The sequence below is a fragment of the Amblyomma maculatum genome, chromosome 2 (assembly GCF_055883805.1).
Source record: "Amblyomma maculatum isolate TAMU_Amacu chromosome 2, ASM5588380v1, whole genome shotgun sequence".
Classification (NCBI taxonomy): Eukaryota; Metazoa; Arthropoda; class Arachnida; order Ixodida; family Ixodidae; genus Amblyomma; species Amblyomma maculatum.
In genome coordinates, this window is record NC_139345.1 from 29,412,266 (window position 1) to 29,431,554 (window position 19,289).

General features: G+C 45.2%; 2 protein-coding genes and 1 non-coding gene across 4 annotated transcripts; 1 reads left to right on the plus strand and 2 right to left on the minus strand.

The window, feature by feature from the left end:
- LOC146198242 (uncharacterized) lies at window positions 1-12,279 on the minus strand. Of its 2 annotated transcripts, none has more exons than XM_084593649.1 (6): window positions 10,625-12,279; window positions 10,492-10,548; window positions 10,161-10,307; window positions 9,600-9,701; window positions 6,362-6,457; window positions 1-149 (listed from the first exon to the last, which is right to left on the minus strand). In XM_084593649.1, exons 1-6 carry the CDS (start codon window positions 10,728-10,730, stop codon window positions 1-3), a joined length of 657 nt encoding a protein of 218 aa, XP_084449775.1. In that variant the 5' UTR covers window positions 10,731-12,279. The 2 variants fall into 2 exon arrangements, with proteins under 2 accessions (XP_084449775.1, XP_084449774.1); XM_084593648.1 differs by having other exon boundaries at window positions 10,492-10,551; window positions 10,625-11,155.
- A 1,530-nt stretch (window positions 12,280-13,809) lies between these two features.
- On the minus strand, window positions 13,810-13,882 carry TRNAR-ACG (transfer RNA arginine (anticodon ACG)). The gene has a single exon. It is a non-coding gene; the product is annotated as a tRNA-Arg (tRNA).
- On the plus strand, window positions 13,860-18,950 carry LOC146198244 (ATP synthase subunit C lysine N-methyltransferase). The gene has a single exon (XM_084593651.1). The coding sequence runs from the start codon at window positions 13,996-13,998 to the stop codon at window positions 14,620-14,622; it is 627 nt and encodes a 208-aa protein (XP_084449777.1). The 5' UTR covers window positions 13,860-13,995; the 3' UTR covers window positions 14,623-18,950.
- Window positions 18,951-19,289: the final 339 nt, after the last annotated feature.

Sequence of the window (19,289 nt, forward strand, 5' to 3'; positions counted from 1 at the left end):
TCATCCAGTGGCCTCTGCCTGGTGCAGCAGTTGCAGCTGGCCCTGGAACTGCCGTCGCAGGAGCTTCACAAAGCGGCTCAGGTTGCGGGTCTGCCTCAGCTCTGCAATGAGCTCACCCAGGCTATTGAGGGCAGGCTCGCACTCGGAAGCTGCAGTTGACCACAAAACATGCTCAACAATGTGTTCACAAAGCATCAATTAATAAAGCAACTGTGGAGCTGTGTCTGCGCCCCGAGAAGTCGGCACTAGTTCAGCATCCCCTTGCCATGTAATGCCATTAAGGCTATGCGCAAAAAAGACAACACAAAAAACAGAGGCAACGACAGGACGAGCGCAAACTAACAACTAGTTTATTCAGACGTTTAACCTCTAAATATAAAACACATAAGCGCATGCGCAGCGGAAAAAACCACAACATGCCTGATAAACGCGAACCACCGTCATACCCTACAAAACAGAATTCAACAAGGCAGACTTGCTTTTGTATAAGGCGATAAGACGTATCACTGACACAATTGTGCGCTTTGTTTATCAAAAACGACTCAAATATTTCGCGCGCCACTGCGTTGCTGCCACGGCCAAGTATCTTAATCTCATTTAGTCGCGGCCGGCACTTGCAATCTCGACAATGTTCGGTTAAGTTTGTAGTACATTCCTTATCCCCTAACGTGTGCATATGCTCCCCTGCTCGATCATTAACGCATCTCCCTGTTTGGCCAATGTAGGCTTTTCCACATGTTAGTGGAATTTCATAAACAATGCCTTTAGCGCATTTTACATAGGGCTTACCATGCTTCTTTGTGCAAACGCCCGGCCTACTTCTCTCTTTCGCCGTGAGCGAGCAGAGTCGGCCTAGCTTAACAGGTGCAGAAAACACCACAGGCACACCAAACCTGTTGGCCACCTTCTTCAAGTTGTGTGCCACTTTATGCACGTAAGGTACAACTACTGGTTTTGTACCCTCCTTTGGGGCCCTTTTGCGCACTTTTCCTTTCATTTTCTGCAGGAGAGTTTCACTCACTGCCGTCAAGATCGTGCAGGGGTAGCCCGCATTGTCCAAATGGGACACTTGTGTCAAGAAACTATCGCCCATTTTGTGCGGACATGACCTCATGAGGGCAGACTCAAGACACATAGCAGCAACACCTCTTTTGACCGTCTTCGACTGTGCAGACCCGTACGGCATAAGATCTTTTGCAACTCTGGGATGATACATCCAACACAAATGCTTATCTGAAAGAATCATTTCCATGTCCAAAAACAGCAGACTGTTATGATCTGGTACCTCATGCGTAAAAGTTAGACCTCTACCGTGTAGTTTAAAAGCTTCTAAAATCTCATTCGTCACATCAAGGTAGTCAATGTTATCTTGTTCTTTTAGAAGAATTAAAAAGTCATCCACATATCTAAAAACTTTTAAAACCATAGTGCTGTCAAGGACATTTGTCAGGGTACGGTCAATAAAAGACAGAAAAATGTTACACAGTACCGGGGCAACACACGAACCTATACAAATACCGCGACGTTGCAAGTAGAATCCATTGTCAAATGTAATGAACGTGCTATTAAGATAAAATTCAAGTAGAGTTATAAAATTATCTACAGTCATCCCTGTATTATCCCTGTATTATTCTATTATCTACAGTCATCCCTGTATTATGGCATTACATGATTCAAGCCAACTAGCCCGACAACAAGTATTGTTGAGATCCCCTTGCCAATGCATAAATTACAAATTTGCATGCTGCGACTTTGAGAGTTAATGACAATAATTTATATGCAGTCAGGCATTGCCATTTTCAACTATGTCATGACTGAAATACCATTTTGGGCACCATATCTGCGCATGTGCTGCTAAAATTATGGTAGCTGCAATGAATCTTAGCAGCTGGCTTAGCACATTGTGACATGAGCTTCTTAATGAAGATATGGATCAGGATTGAGAGGCTGATAATTTCGGGCCATGATTTGTTATCGTACTTTAATATCTTAAGAAACAATGGCTGAAATTGTGGTATTTGAAATATAGTTAGCATCAGTACAAAACAGAACATTACTGCCACCTATAAATAGTAAATAACTAGAGAAAGCTATGCTCTTCACCAGAAGTAAAGGAATGGCACAAAGCGGAGGCCTTATAAGTGGGTGCACCGAAATTTGTGTTCTCAATACCAAGACTTCTATGTAGCAAGCATATCTGCCTTAAAAGGATGGTGAAAAACCATCTTAGCAGTGTTATTCCAGCATTGAGATTAATGAAAGAGCAGTGAAAATAACAATCAAATTGAGAGTATACTTTCAATAACAAAAAGAAAATGTGGCTAGTGATAATCAAAAGGAAGGTTGTCGAAGAAAAAATATGCACTCTAAACAAACTGTTGTGGAAAATTAAAAAGAAAAAGAAAATAAAAAGAGGCAGCAGACGATGAAAGTGTGTTGAGAACTGTGCTGCGCCCCACCGTGGTGCAGTGGTAAGACTCCCGACTACTGTGTCAGAGTACCCGGGCTCGATCCCGACCGCAGTGGCTGCGTTTCGATGGAGGCGAAACGAAGAGGTGTTCGTATGTTGTGCTATGTCAACGCATGTTAACGAACCCCAGGTGGTCGAAATTGCTCCGTAGCCCTCCACTACGGCTCCTCTTTCTCTTTTTCCACTTTCACTCCCACCTTCCTTCCTTTCCTTATGGTGCAGTTCACGTGTCCACAGGAACAACAGATACTGCGACTTTCCCTTCCTGTGAACCAATTATTAGTAGAACTGCACTAATAGAACAACTTCACCACCTAACAAGTGTCTCGGATCATGAGCGGAGCAACTAGCAGCAACAAAGTTCACTATGAAGATTAAACCACACACTGAATCTGCTCTTTGTCGTCCATATAGAAATTTGGTCTTTTTCCAGCAGGCAAGACTAAGGGACATAGACCCACTGATCGCTGTGGCACATGTGTCCTTTTAGTAATTTGTGTTCTTGTGTAGCATCCACGCTTGTGGCACAGGCGGTACAGCCACATACGGGTAGCAACATTCAAGGAAGTATGGTGCATACAGTACCGTTGCCACACCAGCAAGCTCGGCCAAGGTGAATTCCTCCTTTTGCCAGGTGAATGTTATCACATAATATGCGTGGGATAGCTCATGAGAAAACCCACATACTGCATCATGCACGCTCCATTTTTCAAACCCCTGTTATACACAGACTCAAAAGTTTACACGGAGCTAAAAAAAAACTGTTTTGCCACACCTGACAGCTGACAGCCATTTCCTTAATATTGTGCACCACCCCAATGCTTGTATGGCACGACTCAAATATTATTTCACCACCCGCAGCACCAACCTCCTGTGAACACAAGAAAAACCAATGGCTTCCAAACATTTGAGCTGCTTATCAAAGGTACTTTTTGTACAGTGGCAAAGGTCTTGCAGAGAATTCTAAAAGCACTACAGTGGCGTCACTCTTTTGACAACCATGGTGCATGCAGACCCACAGAACAGTGCTTCCTCACTTATTGGTGAAGCCTCCAGCACAAATGGTCACTGCCATAAAATTTTAGTTGAAGTTCTAGATATGCAATACTGTACAATGTTCACATTCTTGGGAAAAATTGTGAGTGTTTGATTAAGCTTCGTAAGCTTAAATAGCAATCCGAAAGCCATCATGTGCAACAACATAAGCACAAGCCACACAAACAGCTATGGCCATTCACATCTATTGCATATGGTGTGGCTGTCATTAGCATGAAGGGTGAGAGTGGGCTTAAGGGGCCTTGCGACGTTAGGAAAGCATGTGGTATTTATTCTTTTCCTACCTAGTGTCTGAGCACTCGAAGAGACTGCAAAAATCATATATTTAATATTTTATCTTCTTCAGAAATATTTTAAGCCAATGGCATCTGAATGCAGCACCAGTTTTCAGCAGGGTAAATGAGGTGACAGCCTCATTGGTTACGGCTTATGGGGTTTAAATTCCCAAAGCAACTAAGGCTATGAGGGATGCCGTAGTGGAGGGGTCCGGAAATTTCGGCCACCTGGGGTTCTACGTGCACTGACATTGCACAGCGCACGGACACTTTGCTTTTAGTCTCCATCGACAAGCGGTCGCTGCAGCTGGGATTCGGTCCCGCGTCCTTGGGTTCAGCAGCCGGGCGCCTTAACTACCGAGCCACCATGGTGGGTTACAGCCGCATTGGCCACTGGCTTTCTGATTGGTTGGTTGTCCAGCTTTGTAGGTGAGAAGTAGATCTAAAAAATTATGTGCGCGAGTGCTACAAAACTTTTCGCAAAGGACAAAATCTGAAATAAAGACATGAAAGTGAGTGAAAACTAATAAGGACAATGTTAAGGGCATTACACTTAGCTTTAAATTTTTGTGAAGGCAAGCTCTGCATGCTGATTAAACCACACTAAGAAGGCAGTGATAAAAAACAAAAGCCAGTCAACAAATCTCGGGCAAAAATATGGAGCAAGATCAAACAAGGCAAGGTTGGGAAGAGCTGATGGGCCTTCCAATCCTATCTATAAAAAAACAATGTTGGAGCTTCCTTTTTAGAGTTTGTTGCTCCTGCCCTGTCTATGTCACGTACATGGAAGGATGACTTCGTCAAAATGCATAGTTGCCCTGGCGAAGCATCGATTGCATGCAAGCTTGCACTGCGCATGCACAAGGTGCGGTTATGATTGGTTTGGTTTGGTTTGGTTTGTTGGGTTTAACGTCCCAAAGCAACTCAGGCTATGAGAGACGCCAAAGTGGAGGGCTCCGGAAATTTCGACCACCTGGGGTTCTTTAACGTGCACTGACATCGCACAGCACACGGGCGCCTTTTTCAGTGCCCATAGCCAGCACCGAGTGAGTGAAATGGGCAAGTGAAACGCATTTTCGTTCGTCTTATAAATTTTAAATTTTCCAAGTGTAATAACTTGCTTGAATGCTGCAATTTCAATAATTCTTTTACACCGGTGTCAGGAATGCATGAGGAACCCTTTAAACAGAATAACCAGCAGTGATTAAAATGTTGCGTGGCCTCTTCAACGGCAACCCTTGTGATGACATCATCCGCTGATGAACACTGTAACAAAGGACAGTGATTGGTAGCAAAAGCAACGTTTTCTCTTACTGCCTCAGAGATCTGCTAATCTGAATGATTCATGGCAGGGGTGCCATGCTACACTGCCACAAGTGTGGACATCTGCATCATTGTGCAATGCCAAGGGTTCATAAAAAACACAAACTTCTGGAGGCATAGATGCACAGAAGCAATCAGTGCATTAGTGTTCCATTACTCTGCCTGTTGGAAAAAGATCTAATTTTTTTGTAAAGGCCACAGGCACTTTCCAGCTTCTTTCCTTGCATTTAGCTTGTGGCCTGTTCTAAATATGTATCCATATACAATTCAGAATAAATACTTTCTTGACTGCAGTTTCAATGTACGCTTCACCTCCCCACCACTGTTTATTGCTGCTGGCTCCTCCATTCATGATCTGTGAACCACGACACCGGACAATTCTCAGTCGGCACATTTCTTCACCCAGTATTGTCCCGTGTGGCCCTTTTTTCTAGTCCAGTATTTTTTATTGATTTTCTTGGAAAGCCTAACCCAATTTTTTCATCTTTCAACTCTTTTGTACTACTGCCACTCAAGATGTTGTTCTCAGCCTCCATACTATTTATGCCATATCCTCGAGCCATGCAAATAAATGGCTTGATGTCTGTTTTCCTAAAGAAAGGAACAACAAATATTATGCTCCAAGTCCAATTTTATCGTGGTAAGCTACTCCATGATGCAGATGCAGAGCTTTTCATTTGGAGAGGTTTCACATAAAGAGACACTCTCAGAGGAGGCTGCTATGGTTATTCACCATTTTCAGTTCATCATGTGACGCCCATAGTTGCAGTATTCGAGCAATATGAAGCTGATAAAAGGTGAAAAAATGTATAAAAATATTTATTTATTTATTTCAGTTTTGAACAACAGACAAATACAATGCCTGATGCAGGAACAGAAGCTAAAGGCAACTGGTGCCTGACGAGGCCTCTGTCCCTATGCAGTTAGGACTGATCCTGCAGCATATATTTAATACCTATATTTTTCTTAACAAGACTGGGTATATAAAGCGACACTGTTCTACAATTACAAAAATGCTTCACACGTACAATAGCGAAAAACAATACACCATACATTACATAAGATTAGCTAATGAAGGAGTTCTGGGAAGTAATATTGCTTTGAAGGAACATATTCGGAAAGGTAGGTAACAGTTTATACTTCACCCCTCTTCATTTGCTAGAACCAGACAAGTGTGCACTCCCATTGATGATGCCACGTCTCTTAAAATTAGCCAGCCCTATTATGCAGCACGTGCCTTCATAGTTGCCTTTGCTATCAAGCCTCAGAAGAAGGCTGCAGCAGCGGTGTGGTTGCTGTCGATCCAGCAGAGTTAGGCAGAGCCTGTAGCCACCTGTAAACAGCAACATTTGTAGATGTACTAGAATTAGGCACTTGTTTTCACAGAGGTGCGCAGAGGTATCTGTGCAGTGAGAACATTTTATTTATGAAGGTTATGACCATTCTTAAATTTTCCCCTGTTGTAAATTATGCTCCAGCATATCCTGCCTCAGAAGCTGTTTTTATAGTACATTCAACCAGGCACAATATTAGGGCAATCAACAACATTTTTCTTGAACGAACGCAAAGAAGAGGAACACTAAAATCCAGCTAGAATGAGAGGTTAGTATCACAGGATTCCAAATATGCCACTTTTACCAAGTCAGTTTCAATAAGCCAGATTATTATGAAGATAGTCTCTTTTTTTTTTCTTTCTTTTCAGATTTTTTCCATTGTCATTGCCACTAGAGAACTCTGGCAACTAAGCCTGACCAAGCAAACTCTGCTGGCCATGATTGGCCCCGCACCTCTAGTCGAAATGCTACTCTGCCAGGAAGTACCGCCCAAACCAAAAAGCAGAGCAATAAGTTCAGTTGAAAATAGAATGTAACGCGAAACAAGACTATGCACAGCTTTTGGGGCTATTTACACTCGTCTGAGAACAGTGACGGCATCGTCAGCATGAAGGATGACACACTGGGGTTTATGGCAAACAGTGTGGTGATGCCATTAGGTTGTAAATATTTGCGGGCATTGAAAATTAAGAATGAAATTGAGGCCTTCATTTGCGATTTTCTAAATGTATTTGCCTTCCGATAAAAAAGAAAATGCTGACAAAGCTGCTGAAAGGTAATCCAGAGTAGCTTCCTGTTTCCACTGATTTCTTCTTAAAGGGTGATGTCTTAAAGGGTAATGTTAAAACATTTACGGTGCTTTTAGCAGCAAAGCAATTCGCAGCAAACAGGATCATATTACAGGGAGCAACACAGAAGACCACCAAAGGCAGGACAGATATAAACACAAGTTGTCTCATTCATGCCAGTCAATTTCAGAATAATGGGAAAGGACATATCATATTATCAAGTACATTGTCTAGACTGAATACTGCCTTAATGAGAAATTTTAAGAGTGCAGTTATGGTGCAAATGCTTGCATTTCTAGCCACGTCAGATCTCATGCTTGTAACATGCAATGTTTTGCAGAAATTGAAGTCACACAAATTGTTTGCTTGAGTGAGGTTTGTATGAGCATTCTACTGAATAGAGTTAGGCTGTTCTAAAGGTTTTTTGTCATGTCCTGTACTATATATATTTTTTCTGTCCTTAAAATGTGATTTTAATTTCATGATGTTAAGTTGAGCAAAAAGAATGCATACACAATATTCTCATCCTGTGCCCTTTCTTGTGTGTTGTTTTCCTAGCCTGACAATATGGTTTGGTTTGGTTTGTGGGGTTTAATGTCCCAAAGCAACTCGGGCTATGAGAGACGCCGTAGTGGAGGACTCCGGAAATTTAACGTGCACTGACATCGCACAGCACACGAGCGCCTTGCTTTTCGCCTCTATCGAAAAGCTGCTGCCGAGGCCAGGATTCGATCCCGCGTCCTTGGGAACAGTAGTCGAGCGCCGTAACTACTGCGCCACACCGGCGGGATGGTCTGTTCAAGTATGTTTCACGACACCCATGTGTGCATAGCTGCTGTGAAAATTCAATCAGTACTTCCTTCGGTGTCCCAATAATATGGTGCTTTTGTCTGCACAACACCAGTGTTATAACCCAGCCATGTCCCAAGCAGGATAAGTGTGAACTAAATAATTTATAACAATTTTTTTTTCACCTGCTTCATTTTCAATAGCCAAACAATGCCTATGACACTAAAGTTAGATATAGGTCGCACCAAAACTTTTTCAGGATCTTTTTTTCCCCGAGCAATTGTAGACTGGAATGCCCTTCCCCACGAAGTCGCCGCCCTCTCATGCCAATCTTCATTTATTGATGCCTTAAAAATTTATTTTCAAACACAATGACCTGTGCTTGTATTTTCTCATGCTTGTAAACCCACCCCTTATGTAATGCCTCCAAGAGAGGCCTTAAAGGAAATAAAGTGAAGTGAGGTGAAAAAAACTGCAACATAATAGCTTCTTCTTCTTTTGTTGCGATTCCTATTCTTGAAGCAGGCCGGATTTAGCGTTGTAGTGAACCAAAACAGCAAAGGAGCAATTTATTTATTTATTTATTTATTTTTTCATTCCTCACCTAATTTATACTTTGACGTCATAGCCATTGCTCGGCTGTTGAAATCAAAACCGATGACAAAAGAAATTTGATGGCAAATTATTTAGTGGTTGTAAGCAAATAGCGCATGGTAATCCATGCATGGTAATGTATTACTAATGTATTATGCATCTTTACATAGAAAAAAACATGCATCAAAAAATTTGTCTATAATCCTTTAAGCTTGCCATGATAGTGCAGTGGTTAGGATGCTTGACTGCTGTGCCCGTGTGCTATGAGATGTCAGTGCAAGTTAATGAACCCCAGGTGGTCAAAATTTTCGAAGCCTTCCACTATAGCATCTCTCATAGCCCGAGTCACTTAGGGACGTTAAACCTCAAAAACCAAACCTTTGTAGCAGCCACTTTCTCCCTCCTTTCTAAATTTGGCCCAGTGCAAGCAGCTGTAGCAAGCATTTGTGAAAACACATTTTTAATTTGATGTTTAGCAGTGTGTTACAGCAGACCTGTAAATGGGTAAGGTGTGTTTAAGCACTGCATGATTAATTATGTGCAGACCAGGCACAAATGAGTGGCCACATCCTTATTGTAATCAATGGCAAATCTGCCCGACTGAGTTAGGTGACATCCTCATTAGTACTGTGCTTATTCTTGTAGTGCAGAGAACACAGCCATGAGCAATCCTGTCAGCAACCAGCCACAACTGTAGCAAAAAAATGCAGGTCTATGACCTTCACTGCATGTGTTGCTGCAGTTAAGTCAAAATAAATGCTTCAGAAGATGACAGGAAATTTCCAGGTAGCATTCGCACTCCAACACCCGTCAAAAGCATCTATTCCTGCTGGCCAGCAGATCACAATGCAACGCGCATGGACTTTGGACATGTGTTCACATTGCAGCATTCTAGCTGCTGATGCTATGCTATTCTAGATGCTATGCTATGCAGATAAACATGCATGCTGATCCAAGACTGATATCTCACCAAATGCCGGTACCACCTGCAATCCAGCCCATTTTGCGAAAAGGTTCAGGGACTGCTTCAATCCTGCTGGTACCATTTTCAGCTGTGTGTGAATGCACATGTCTGCACAAAGAGAGAAAACAACACTGGCCAGCATGAAGAACTCAGATTCTGTACTATTCCATGTTGCACAGCATCGCCACTAAAGCTTGCGAGTTTTTATTCCTTGCATGCGAAAACGCCAAAGGTTGACAATGATATGAACATTAGCTTCTATATAATATTTGCTAGCAGGGAACTAAACTACCGTCCCCTGCTAGCAAATATTGTTTGCCAAATATGGCTCTCTCAGTGGCCTGATCATAACAATTCGAGATAACTGGCGACGCCTGCAAACAATGAATATTGTATATTGTCCATTGCTCCGGCCATCCATGGCAATGGGCCTTCCTACCTAATAAAGGACTTTCAACTCAACTGGGCATAACCCACAGATCCCAATATGCCTATAAAACTGCAAACGCAAGACATCGCCAAAATCCGAGGCGATTTCGTTGATATGCAATTGACAAGCTGACTTGCTCAGTGTGTGCTTTTCCAGGCGTTCTCGCTTCCGGCTTCTAACGTCGTCGAGGGTAGCCGCCCGCTCACGATCTCTCTCATACCGCTTAATGAGCTCCTGCTCGCGCTGGGAAAGCGCTGCAATGTTCCGAAGTCCTTCTTCGAGCTCTGCGTGGGAACATCAAAGGAAGCTATCAAAACACGCCATACAAAACGTAGCAAGAATGTTCTGTTATCAAGCTAACGCTACTCAAAACTACACCATATCACTGTGGTCCAAAATACGATAGCCATAATCTTGAATTAACTGCTATTGAAGCGAGTCATTTCATTCGCTACAGTTGCAACGTACCTTTTTCGAATTTCCGCTTGTCAAGTGCACGAGCGTCAACATCCTTGCGAAGTCTACCTACTGGGGAAAGCAAACATACAACAATCCTTATCGTCATAAAATCCGGGATCCACCAGCATAAAGACGGCTTTACCTAACAATTGGAGTTGATTCAACTCAGCCTGAAATTGCTGAGCAACCTCTCTTGTCTTGGGCGCAAGCTGAACAACGATCTCGGCAAGATTTTCACTGAGGACCATTTTTCACAAGACTGTGTTTTGGTTTTGGCGGTTAATACAAAACATGGAGATGGGCAGAGTGGGCACAAACCCTTTAGGTATACTTTAGGGTTCGGGTAGTGGAAAGGATCGATGGATGGATGATAGTGGCTCTGCCCTTTGTATCGGACGGCAGCTTGCGCCGCCTAGCCAAAAAATTAAAAGAAATATATTTATCTCTTCCCTATTTTTAGCTTCTAATTCGCCCGTATCTGCCCCCTCCCTTTTCTTCTTCTCTTTATTCTCTTCACCAATCCTTTAACCTCTCTTTTGTTCTCAAAACGCGTTCCTCATCCATTCGTCCATCCTCCCCAGCAAATCCCAGCGCTCTCTCCAGATCTGCCGCTTTTCCCGCGGGAAGGGCAGGACTATAGTGCCTAGTATATTCTAGGCACTATAGCAGGACGAAGTTTTTGGCACCTTAGAACAACATGTTCCGTTGTTTCCGCCTCAGTTCCGCACGCCGCGCATAATATATCTACTTCCTGAAATTTTTCCTGTACGTTTTTGTTCTGAGGGCCCCTGTCCTAGCCTCAAACAGCAATGAGCTCCCTCGTGAGTTGTCGAATAAACTTTCTTTCTTTATATCCTGTTTTCGAGTTCTACAGGCTGATTGGCTCAATGGCGATGGCGATATATTTTAGGCACTATAGCGATATGGTCGTACCCTTTTGAACGGGCGATCACCCAGTGGGATCTGTCCAGAAAAAAAAAAAATAAATAAATAAATAAAAAAGAAAGAAAAGGAAAAAGGAGAGTATAGATGTTAGTTCACTCCACGTCTTTGCGCCGCTCCGGCCGCACTGCTCCTCGTGCCCACCAGAACTCCAGCCGTCTCTCCGTGCATTCCACGACTGCACTACGGTAACTGCACTGACTGCACCAAGGGATTCTACTCCGCTCCCCTCTTCGTGTGACGCCGCAGCCCCGTCGGTGCTTCCTTCTGCCGTGTCAGCCGTGCTGCCTGCGAAGTCAGGAGCGACCGGCAGCGACGCTGTGCGAGGGGCGGGAGAAATCGCAACATATCCAAGTATCACGTGCTCCAAAGTTTCCTCCTCCGCTCCGCAGAGGGCGCAGTGAACCTAGATCGCCACTGCCGCGCATAGAGTTAATACTGCCGCGTCCTCAAGGCTCCACACCAGGCTTCAGCCAGTAGCCCGCTCCCCACGGAGTTGTCATAAAATGGTTCTGGGCTAATCCCTGTCTTCTGCGCGCTGTACAATGCCAGGGATGACTTCTCATTTGCCCTGCGCATCCACTCAGCTGTCTCAGCTTCCTTCACCTTCAGCTTGAGCTTCTTCCCCTGGCTCACCGCCGGTACATCCGAGAGGCATACCGTTGGCAGGTGGTACCTTCTCTGCAGCATCGCTATCCGCCTTGTCCACTTCGTTGCTATTCCAGCATACACCAGGTGGATTAGCGTCTGATGTGCCAGGCTACTTGCCGGGAGGCGCATCAGTCGGTCCTCATATTTTGCTTTGGCCGCCGCCCCTCTCGCTGAGAAAGAGGACCATCCGACCTCGCCCTGGACTCCCTCCACCGCTATGTGTTTGGGCACCCCTAAAGCTTACTTTACGTCACATTTGTTCGCTGCGCACATTGAGGAACAAAAAAACAGAAGAATCTAGTTTCTTAAGAAATTTATTATGGTACTCTTTAATCAAGATTATGCTACAATATACCAATATATAATTAGTATGAACACGCCGTGCGCAAGCCGTGCGCGCAAACAGTGCGCTTGGTGCGCTTTGAGCGCCTGCCCTTGAGCTTGCGCTGCTTGCGCCACCTGTCAAGTTCAAGTTCACTGTTTCCACTGTTTCCGAGTCTTTGTATTAACTCTATGTTCCAAGGTCTATGTTCTTCCCACGTGCTGCTTGCTTTCTCTCAGGTCGTGTTGCAGTTTGTTGTGGGCGAAAATTGAATAAATGAATGAGTGAAATAAAGCCTTTATTTGATTGAAAGGATGGCCTTTAGCCGCTGTTTGAGTAACTAGGGGATTAGGAGGGATGGGCTAGTGTAGCTTCTCGCTTCCTCTCGGCTCTTCAAGCTGTTTCTCGTTGTTTGTCATGCTTGCCATGCTGCCGATCTGCGCGTTTAAAGTCGATCTCTAGCTCTCACACTACTCGATCGAAGCAGGCCCATGGCAGGCCGCTCTCACTGCCATATAGGTGGAAATGGCGTGTTGTATTGCGGTGCTTGGCTTGATAGTATCTGATGTGCTAAGCTGGGCGTGTCGTCGTGTGGAATATGCGTAATTTTGCTTCTTCCTCGATCGTGCAAAAGATGCGCGCATTGTATATGCAGTGGGCGCATGCGTTGAGTGTTTTGTCTCTACCGAGAAACCAATTGTCAATTACGTGTGGTGTGGGCTGCGTTTTTATTACTTTGTTCAAAAATATATCTTGCGGTCGAGTGAGCCGTTTCGTATTGTCAGACACCGGCGTTGGTATTGCGCTTCATCTAACCAAGCCTGCTGTCGTGTTTTATTTTGGTGCGTACGTGGGCATCATCGCTCTGCCATGGGAGCCTTTAGCACCTTTAGCGCTCGAGCATTGTTTGGTAGGGATTAGAGGCTATCGGGTTGGGGTGTATACCCGCTTGCGCGGCTGCGTCTCCCCCGTCAACCTCTTTCTGATACGTCGTTAGTCACTGCGTCTTCAGTATTGCATGTTGCATATGATGCTCTGCAATTGCTGCCTATGAGTTCGTTAAAATTCGATATCCATTGAAATTACCTCTGTGGCTGCAACTGTGGTAATGGTATCATAAATTATAAATTATTTGCCCGCAGATTCATTAGAATGCATTTGTCATCAGTTTGATAAAAACACTACGGAGGGGTCCTTTTCTTTTTATTTTTTGTTGGACTGCTCGCGTAGCGCTTGTAATTTGACAAGAGCTATCCTAATGCATGCTAACAATATTGAAATGCTAATAGCATTTATATGAAGCATGCACACAAAAAAACAAAAATAATTTTAAAAACGTTCAAACAGAACAAAAATGAAAATAAAATCTTCTTGGGAAAAAAAAAACAAAAAAAAAAAAACGAAAAACTCGCCGAGCCTGCCAGGATTCGAACCTGGAATCTTCTGATCCGTAGTCAGACGCGTTATCCGTTGCGCCACAGGCCCCACATGCGCAGCCCTTCTGCGCTAAGTGAAATGAATTACGTTTCTGTAGTTTTCATGCAATGAACGATCAATGCAACTACATGCCGTGAGGGATAGTAGTACATAGCAGTACGATGGTCACGCAAGCGGTCGAGAGTCCTGCGTCAAGTAGTGCGTCCACGGCACCATCCGAACGGCGGCGGCAGCGCCTTGGCATGGTGGCGATCGCGCTGACCGGCTGCGGCGCCGTGGGAATCGTCGCTGTAGCTGCGCCGTTCTTATCGCCCGCCTTACGGAAGGTGTGTCTGCCATACGTGCCGGCTACCGACACTCAAGTGCGCAACGTGACTGCACTGCTGCGTAAAAGGTCCCAGCGATCTGCCCTTGTGGACCTCGGAAGCGGCGACGGAAGGATCGTGTTCGAGGCCGCCAAGCTGGGCTTTACGCCTAGCGTCGGAGTTGAATTGAACCCTTGGTTAGTCGCTTATTCGAAAATTAGAGCGCTTGTAAGTAGTACGTCGCCAAGACCACGCTTTGTGCGTGCGGATCTGTGGAAGTTCTCCTTGGAGCCTTTCGAGAACGTGGTTGTCTTCGGCGTCGAACAGATGATGGTCCCGCTCGAGCAGAAACTTATAAATGAACTGAAACATGGGAGCTGGGTGTTGGCATGCAGGTTCCCGCTACCTACGCTTAAACCGGAGGACTCTTACGGTGATGGCATCGACACTGTTTGGCTTTACCGCTTAGCGCTGCAAAAGTGATCACGCTCCCCGTTGGAATGCATGCATGTCTAGACAGCAGGTACGCTAGATCATCATGATACGACGAGTGTGCACGACTTGCAGCGTTTTCAACTTTCAAGTGGCAAATATTCCACCCTTTTCCATTGTTTGATTACTTGTTATAACTTATAAAGGTTTCTGTGCCAAAACTATCTTTGGACGTGGCTGAACCCGACTTACTTTTTTATTGCGAAGCAATACTACTTTAGCTACCACCTCAGCCCGTGCCATGCCGCGGCAGCATAGCCACACTTGACCTTTCGCGTGACCTCGCTGCGTGACGTCATACCATCTGTGTAAAAACGGGGCCCCATCTCACGCCCGCTCCTCTCACCAGGGACGCTGCGCGCTATGTGACGTCATACCATCTGTGTAAAAACGGGGCCCCATAGCCACGGTCGCGGCCCGACTCCCGCTCTTTTCGTCAAGCCCATGAGATGCCGCCTCCAGCCTATACGCTTCGGCAGGTTGCAAAGAGAAAGCATCAGCGAGCTACGGAGACAGAAGAAGAACGGCTTTCCAAGCGACGAGCTCAAGATGCAGCCAGGCGGAAAAAACGCTCAGAGTCTTCGGCAGCTCACGCAGGAAACGACGATGCCGTCAACATCTTGGCTAATGGTTTACCTGAACGCACCGACAGAAGAATGCTCATTTGCACAGGAGACTTCAATAAAGATCCCAGAAGAGACCCATCGTTCATTGAAGCCCTCGACTCCAGATATTCCCTTGAACTATGCCAACTGCAACCAGTGTCGACAACTCAGTGGGGAAGCAGTTTAGACTTAATCATGTATGCCCTTGAGGGGTGGAACTCAGCAAAAAAGGGAAATCGCACCCCGCACCTCCACCAGAAAATGTAATGAGTACAAGGCAGCGAACACTGAACCGATCAGTTCCACACACTGCACTCAGTTTCGTTCTCTTCTTTCTCGGTTCCGAGACACGCGGCAATACTAATATGAAATCGTTTATCATCCTTTTGGTCTAGGTGAATGGACCAGAGATCGGTGACCAAAAACAGCCTCCATACCTTCACTCTCAACTCATTCACCCATGAATGTGTCACCAAGCTAATCCGGCTCGCTTGTGCACTTCTGGCTGCTGCTCCCCCACCATGCCTTCAGAGCCAGACGTGCCATCTCCTGCCTGCTGCAATCTACAGAATGCAACCGCTAGATATGCACTCAATTGTGAAGCCAGAGTTGGTAAGCACCTGCCATGTCATGTAGTCTTGCGACGTCACACAACCTGCCAACTACCACCCATAAGATCAGTGCCCATGATTTTTCACTCGTGTCAAATTTTTCACGAAATGGGGTCTTTTAACATTATTGCATTAATATGATGGCGTGCACACTTTTGAGCTGTAATGTCTATAGCCTGGCTTGATCGACACTAAAAGAATGCAGGTTCCGCTGGAAACTAGCTCCATGTGACATGTCATTTTATGCGGTCCCGTTCTGCAGAAAATCTGGCATCGGCACTTTGAGCGAAAAAATCATGGGCCTCTGGCAGGTGGTAGCCGACATAGCTAGGTACTAATTGGTAGTAGAGTTGAGTGACGTCAAAAAAGAGACAGCCACATTGGCAGGGGCCGCCTGCTTGAGTGACGTGTAACACCCTCACCTGTACCCTCGCACCATGCGCCCGAGATGGGCATGCATCTACTTGGCCCCACAGCCATGTGTCGTGGGATGTATTTTTGACAAAAGGGGTACAGAAAGTACATAATGGCAGCCTTGCAATACAATCCACCTGCACAGATCATGCCGAGGTATCTTTGATAGTAAATTCAAATCTGTAAACAGTACAAAAGTTAGGGCAACAAAAGGTGCACCTGATGGGTGCACCTTTGAAGTGATAGCGATCTGTGGTCCTTCCACGTTGAGAAATTGTAGACAAGCAGTTTACACATCCGAAGCTGCTTTCAAACTGAAAACACTCAGGCACTATTGTCTCAGCACCAGTTACCGGGTCCTGAGGCAGTTCTGGTGGCTGCTAAATGCTGTCGCCACTTTACCACGCCAAGCAAAAGAAATGCGGACATACATTCAGACACAGACTAATCACTATGTACTTCAGTAATTATATCTACAGTTAGCATACATTCATTAGCAAACACTCTGAAGTCACCACTGTATGTGAAAGACTGGATTTTATTCACGGCCCCCCCTACACACTTCAACAATCAACAAGCACCTTTCATGTAGGTGGTCTGGGCTTGACCCCTAATACCCACCTAATTAGCACTTATTTATGTTGACAAAATATTTAAATATTCTGAATTACACCTCTAAGAGGAACCGCCTCACGAATTTACACTTCATTTGGAGCCTGTGTTATGTCTTGTGACCATCTCAAGGTTTGTTGCATCATTTCTGACCGCAGATGACAGATGCAGGACCTGTTTTTCTGCCTGAAGGGCTCCTTAATGCCATGGTGTCAAATTCACTCGTTATAGCTTACTGCTTTCGGGGCACCTACACAATCCAGCGCAGCTATTTCGCCCACATTATTGCTTCCAGCAGGTGCGCCTTAGCTGTAATGTTTGTCCGAGTGAAATTAAAGGCAATGGTCAAACAGTTGTTCCTGGAAAATGGCAGCACTGTGCGTTGGCAAGGATATTTTGGAATGCATGTATCCTTGCCAGAGAGGCAAGAGGTCAGGATGTTGGCTCGCGCACATTAACTTTGGCTGGGCATCCCGGGCAAGAGGTGTGGCCCAAGGACAACATGTGGAGTGGGTAGTGTCAACATACTAATGTGAGCGCAGGCAAGAGCAACCTAGGCTAATCAGGATGACGTGCACAACATGGTCGTGTCCCTGCCACATTCTTACTCTGTGGTCAACAGGCATGTAGGAACACAATCGTTGTCCCAACTGGCCCTCCACTCACACCCAGAATGAGATTTTCAATCACCTTCAAGCACCACTACACAGCACTACAGGTGATGTGTCATATACCGTTCCCCCCATTACACCCCTTGCACACACTGGAAACAACTTCAAATCAACTCACTCCAATAGGAACCAAGTAACCCAACTTACTCCCCTTCTTGGATCCATCCCCTCAGTTTGATGTGTTCCACTCCATCACTGTACCATCTATAGACCGTTTTACCGAGAGCAGGCAAGAGAGGAGGAAAATACTCTCTAACCAGATTCCTTGCACCGGCACATTGTTGCCAGTACCGAGTGGGCTGTGCATTGTCACGCTTCATGGATAGCAGAGCGGCCTTGCACCTCAGTATATTGTCGTTTGAGAGACTTAAATACCTTTATTAGCACCCCTTTTAGTGGTAATGTCATCAGTACAGCAATGCGTGATCGTGCACTGCACGAACAATCAAAGAAATCGCAAGACGATTGCCGAGAATGTATGCTGGAAGCATGCGTCGACAGTCCGAGTTCGGCTGTGATATGTTTCTGCTTCACCGCTTTCCAGTCTATCCTGATTTAATTCGCCTATGAGCGTTTTATGTAAGCCAGATAGACTTAGTACCAATGATGGATTCACGAATATGATGCTCATTTCACTTCCTTTGCCGTAGTAACCATGCGCGCCGGGCAAGCCGTGCCACCCGCAAGCCCTCTGCGACAACGATATATGCGGCGGATCATTTCCGCCTGCACAAGAAGAGCGTACTAAAATCTGTTCTTCACTTAAATAAGCCGACAGCAAAAAAAAAATATCTTTCATGCGAATTTCTGACCCCATACCATGTTACTGATAATTGCAATACAAATAAGTTACGCAACACATTGCCACTGGTGCGGCGTGCGACTCATCGTCTGCACGCTAGCTCCGCTGCTAATGCATCACCAAAATTTACATTATTCTTTTACTGATACAATGAGTAAGACAGTTTCATGAGAGACCATTTACTCTAGAGCTGAGCAATTACAAATTGCGCCGTCGGATGTGCCTTCGATGCAAACAGTTTAGGCCTAGCGACGATTACGAAGTAGCGCTTGACGAGAGTGCTGTAATCCGCCGCACCAGCGGGCGGCACCGCTTTCGTAAGCGCTGCAGTATATGTACTGCAAATTTGTCGTCTTCGTTCATGGTGCAGCTGAGAGCGCACATTTTTCGACATTTTGCTCAAAAATATGTCGTGCAAACGATGCTATGCTGCTACGACGTACGGGAGGGGGGTATACGATGTTGCGCCAGGGGCGAACACCAATGCTGCATAAAAACGTCGACGGATGGTACTTTAGACACTACTTCTTTAAAGTGCTTGTCTTGAAGGGTGGCTAACTTGAAAGTATACATTTTTGAAGCAGGACAGCACGATCGTATATTGAAATGGGTCATACTTCACGTTAAATCAATGTGGCGATAACTGGAGAGCATCTTTCGTAGTATCTGCATTCCGCGTTCAGTAGCTGCCCGTACGGTTCATTTTCTGTGTGTTTGTGTGTACAGTTACCATTGCGATTATAAAACATAATTGAAAATACATGTATCGTGAAAGATCCAACAGATACATCCTCACTGCGGAAGTGGAGCGCAGTTCTTTGCAGTCACCCCGGCCGCTAGTGCTATTTCCAACAGCTGCCGCCATGCCAAAAGGATGGTATATAGTTTGCTGGCGCGCTCAAACAAAGCACAAATAGCACCACGGTGTCAGATAGCTTTCACG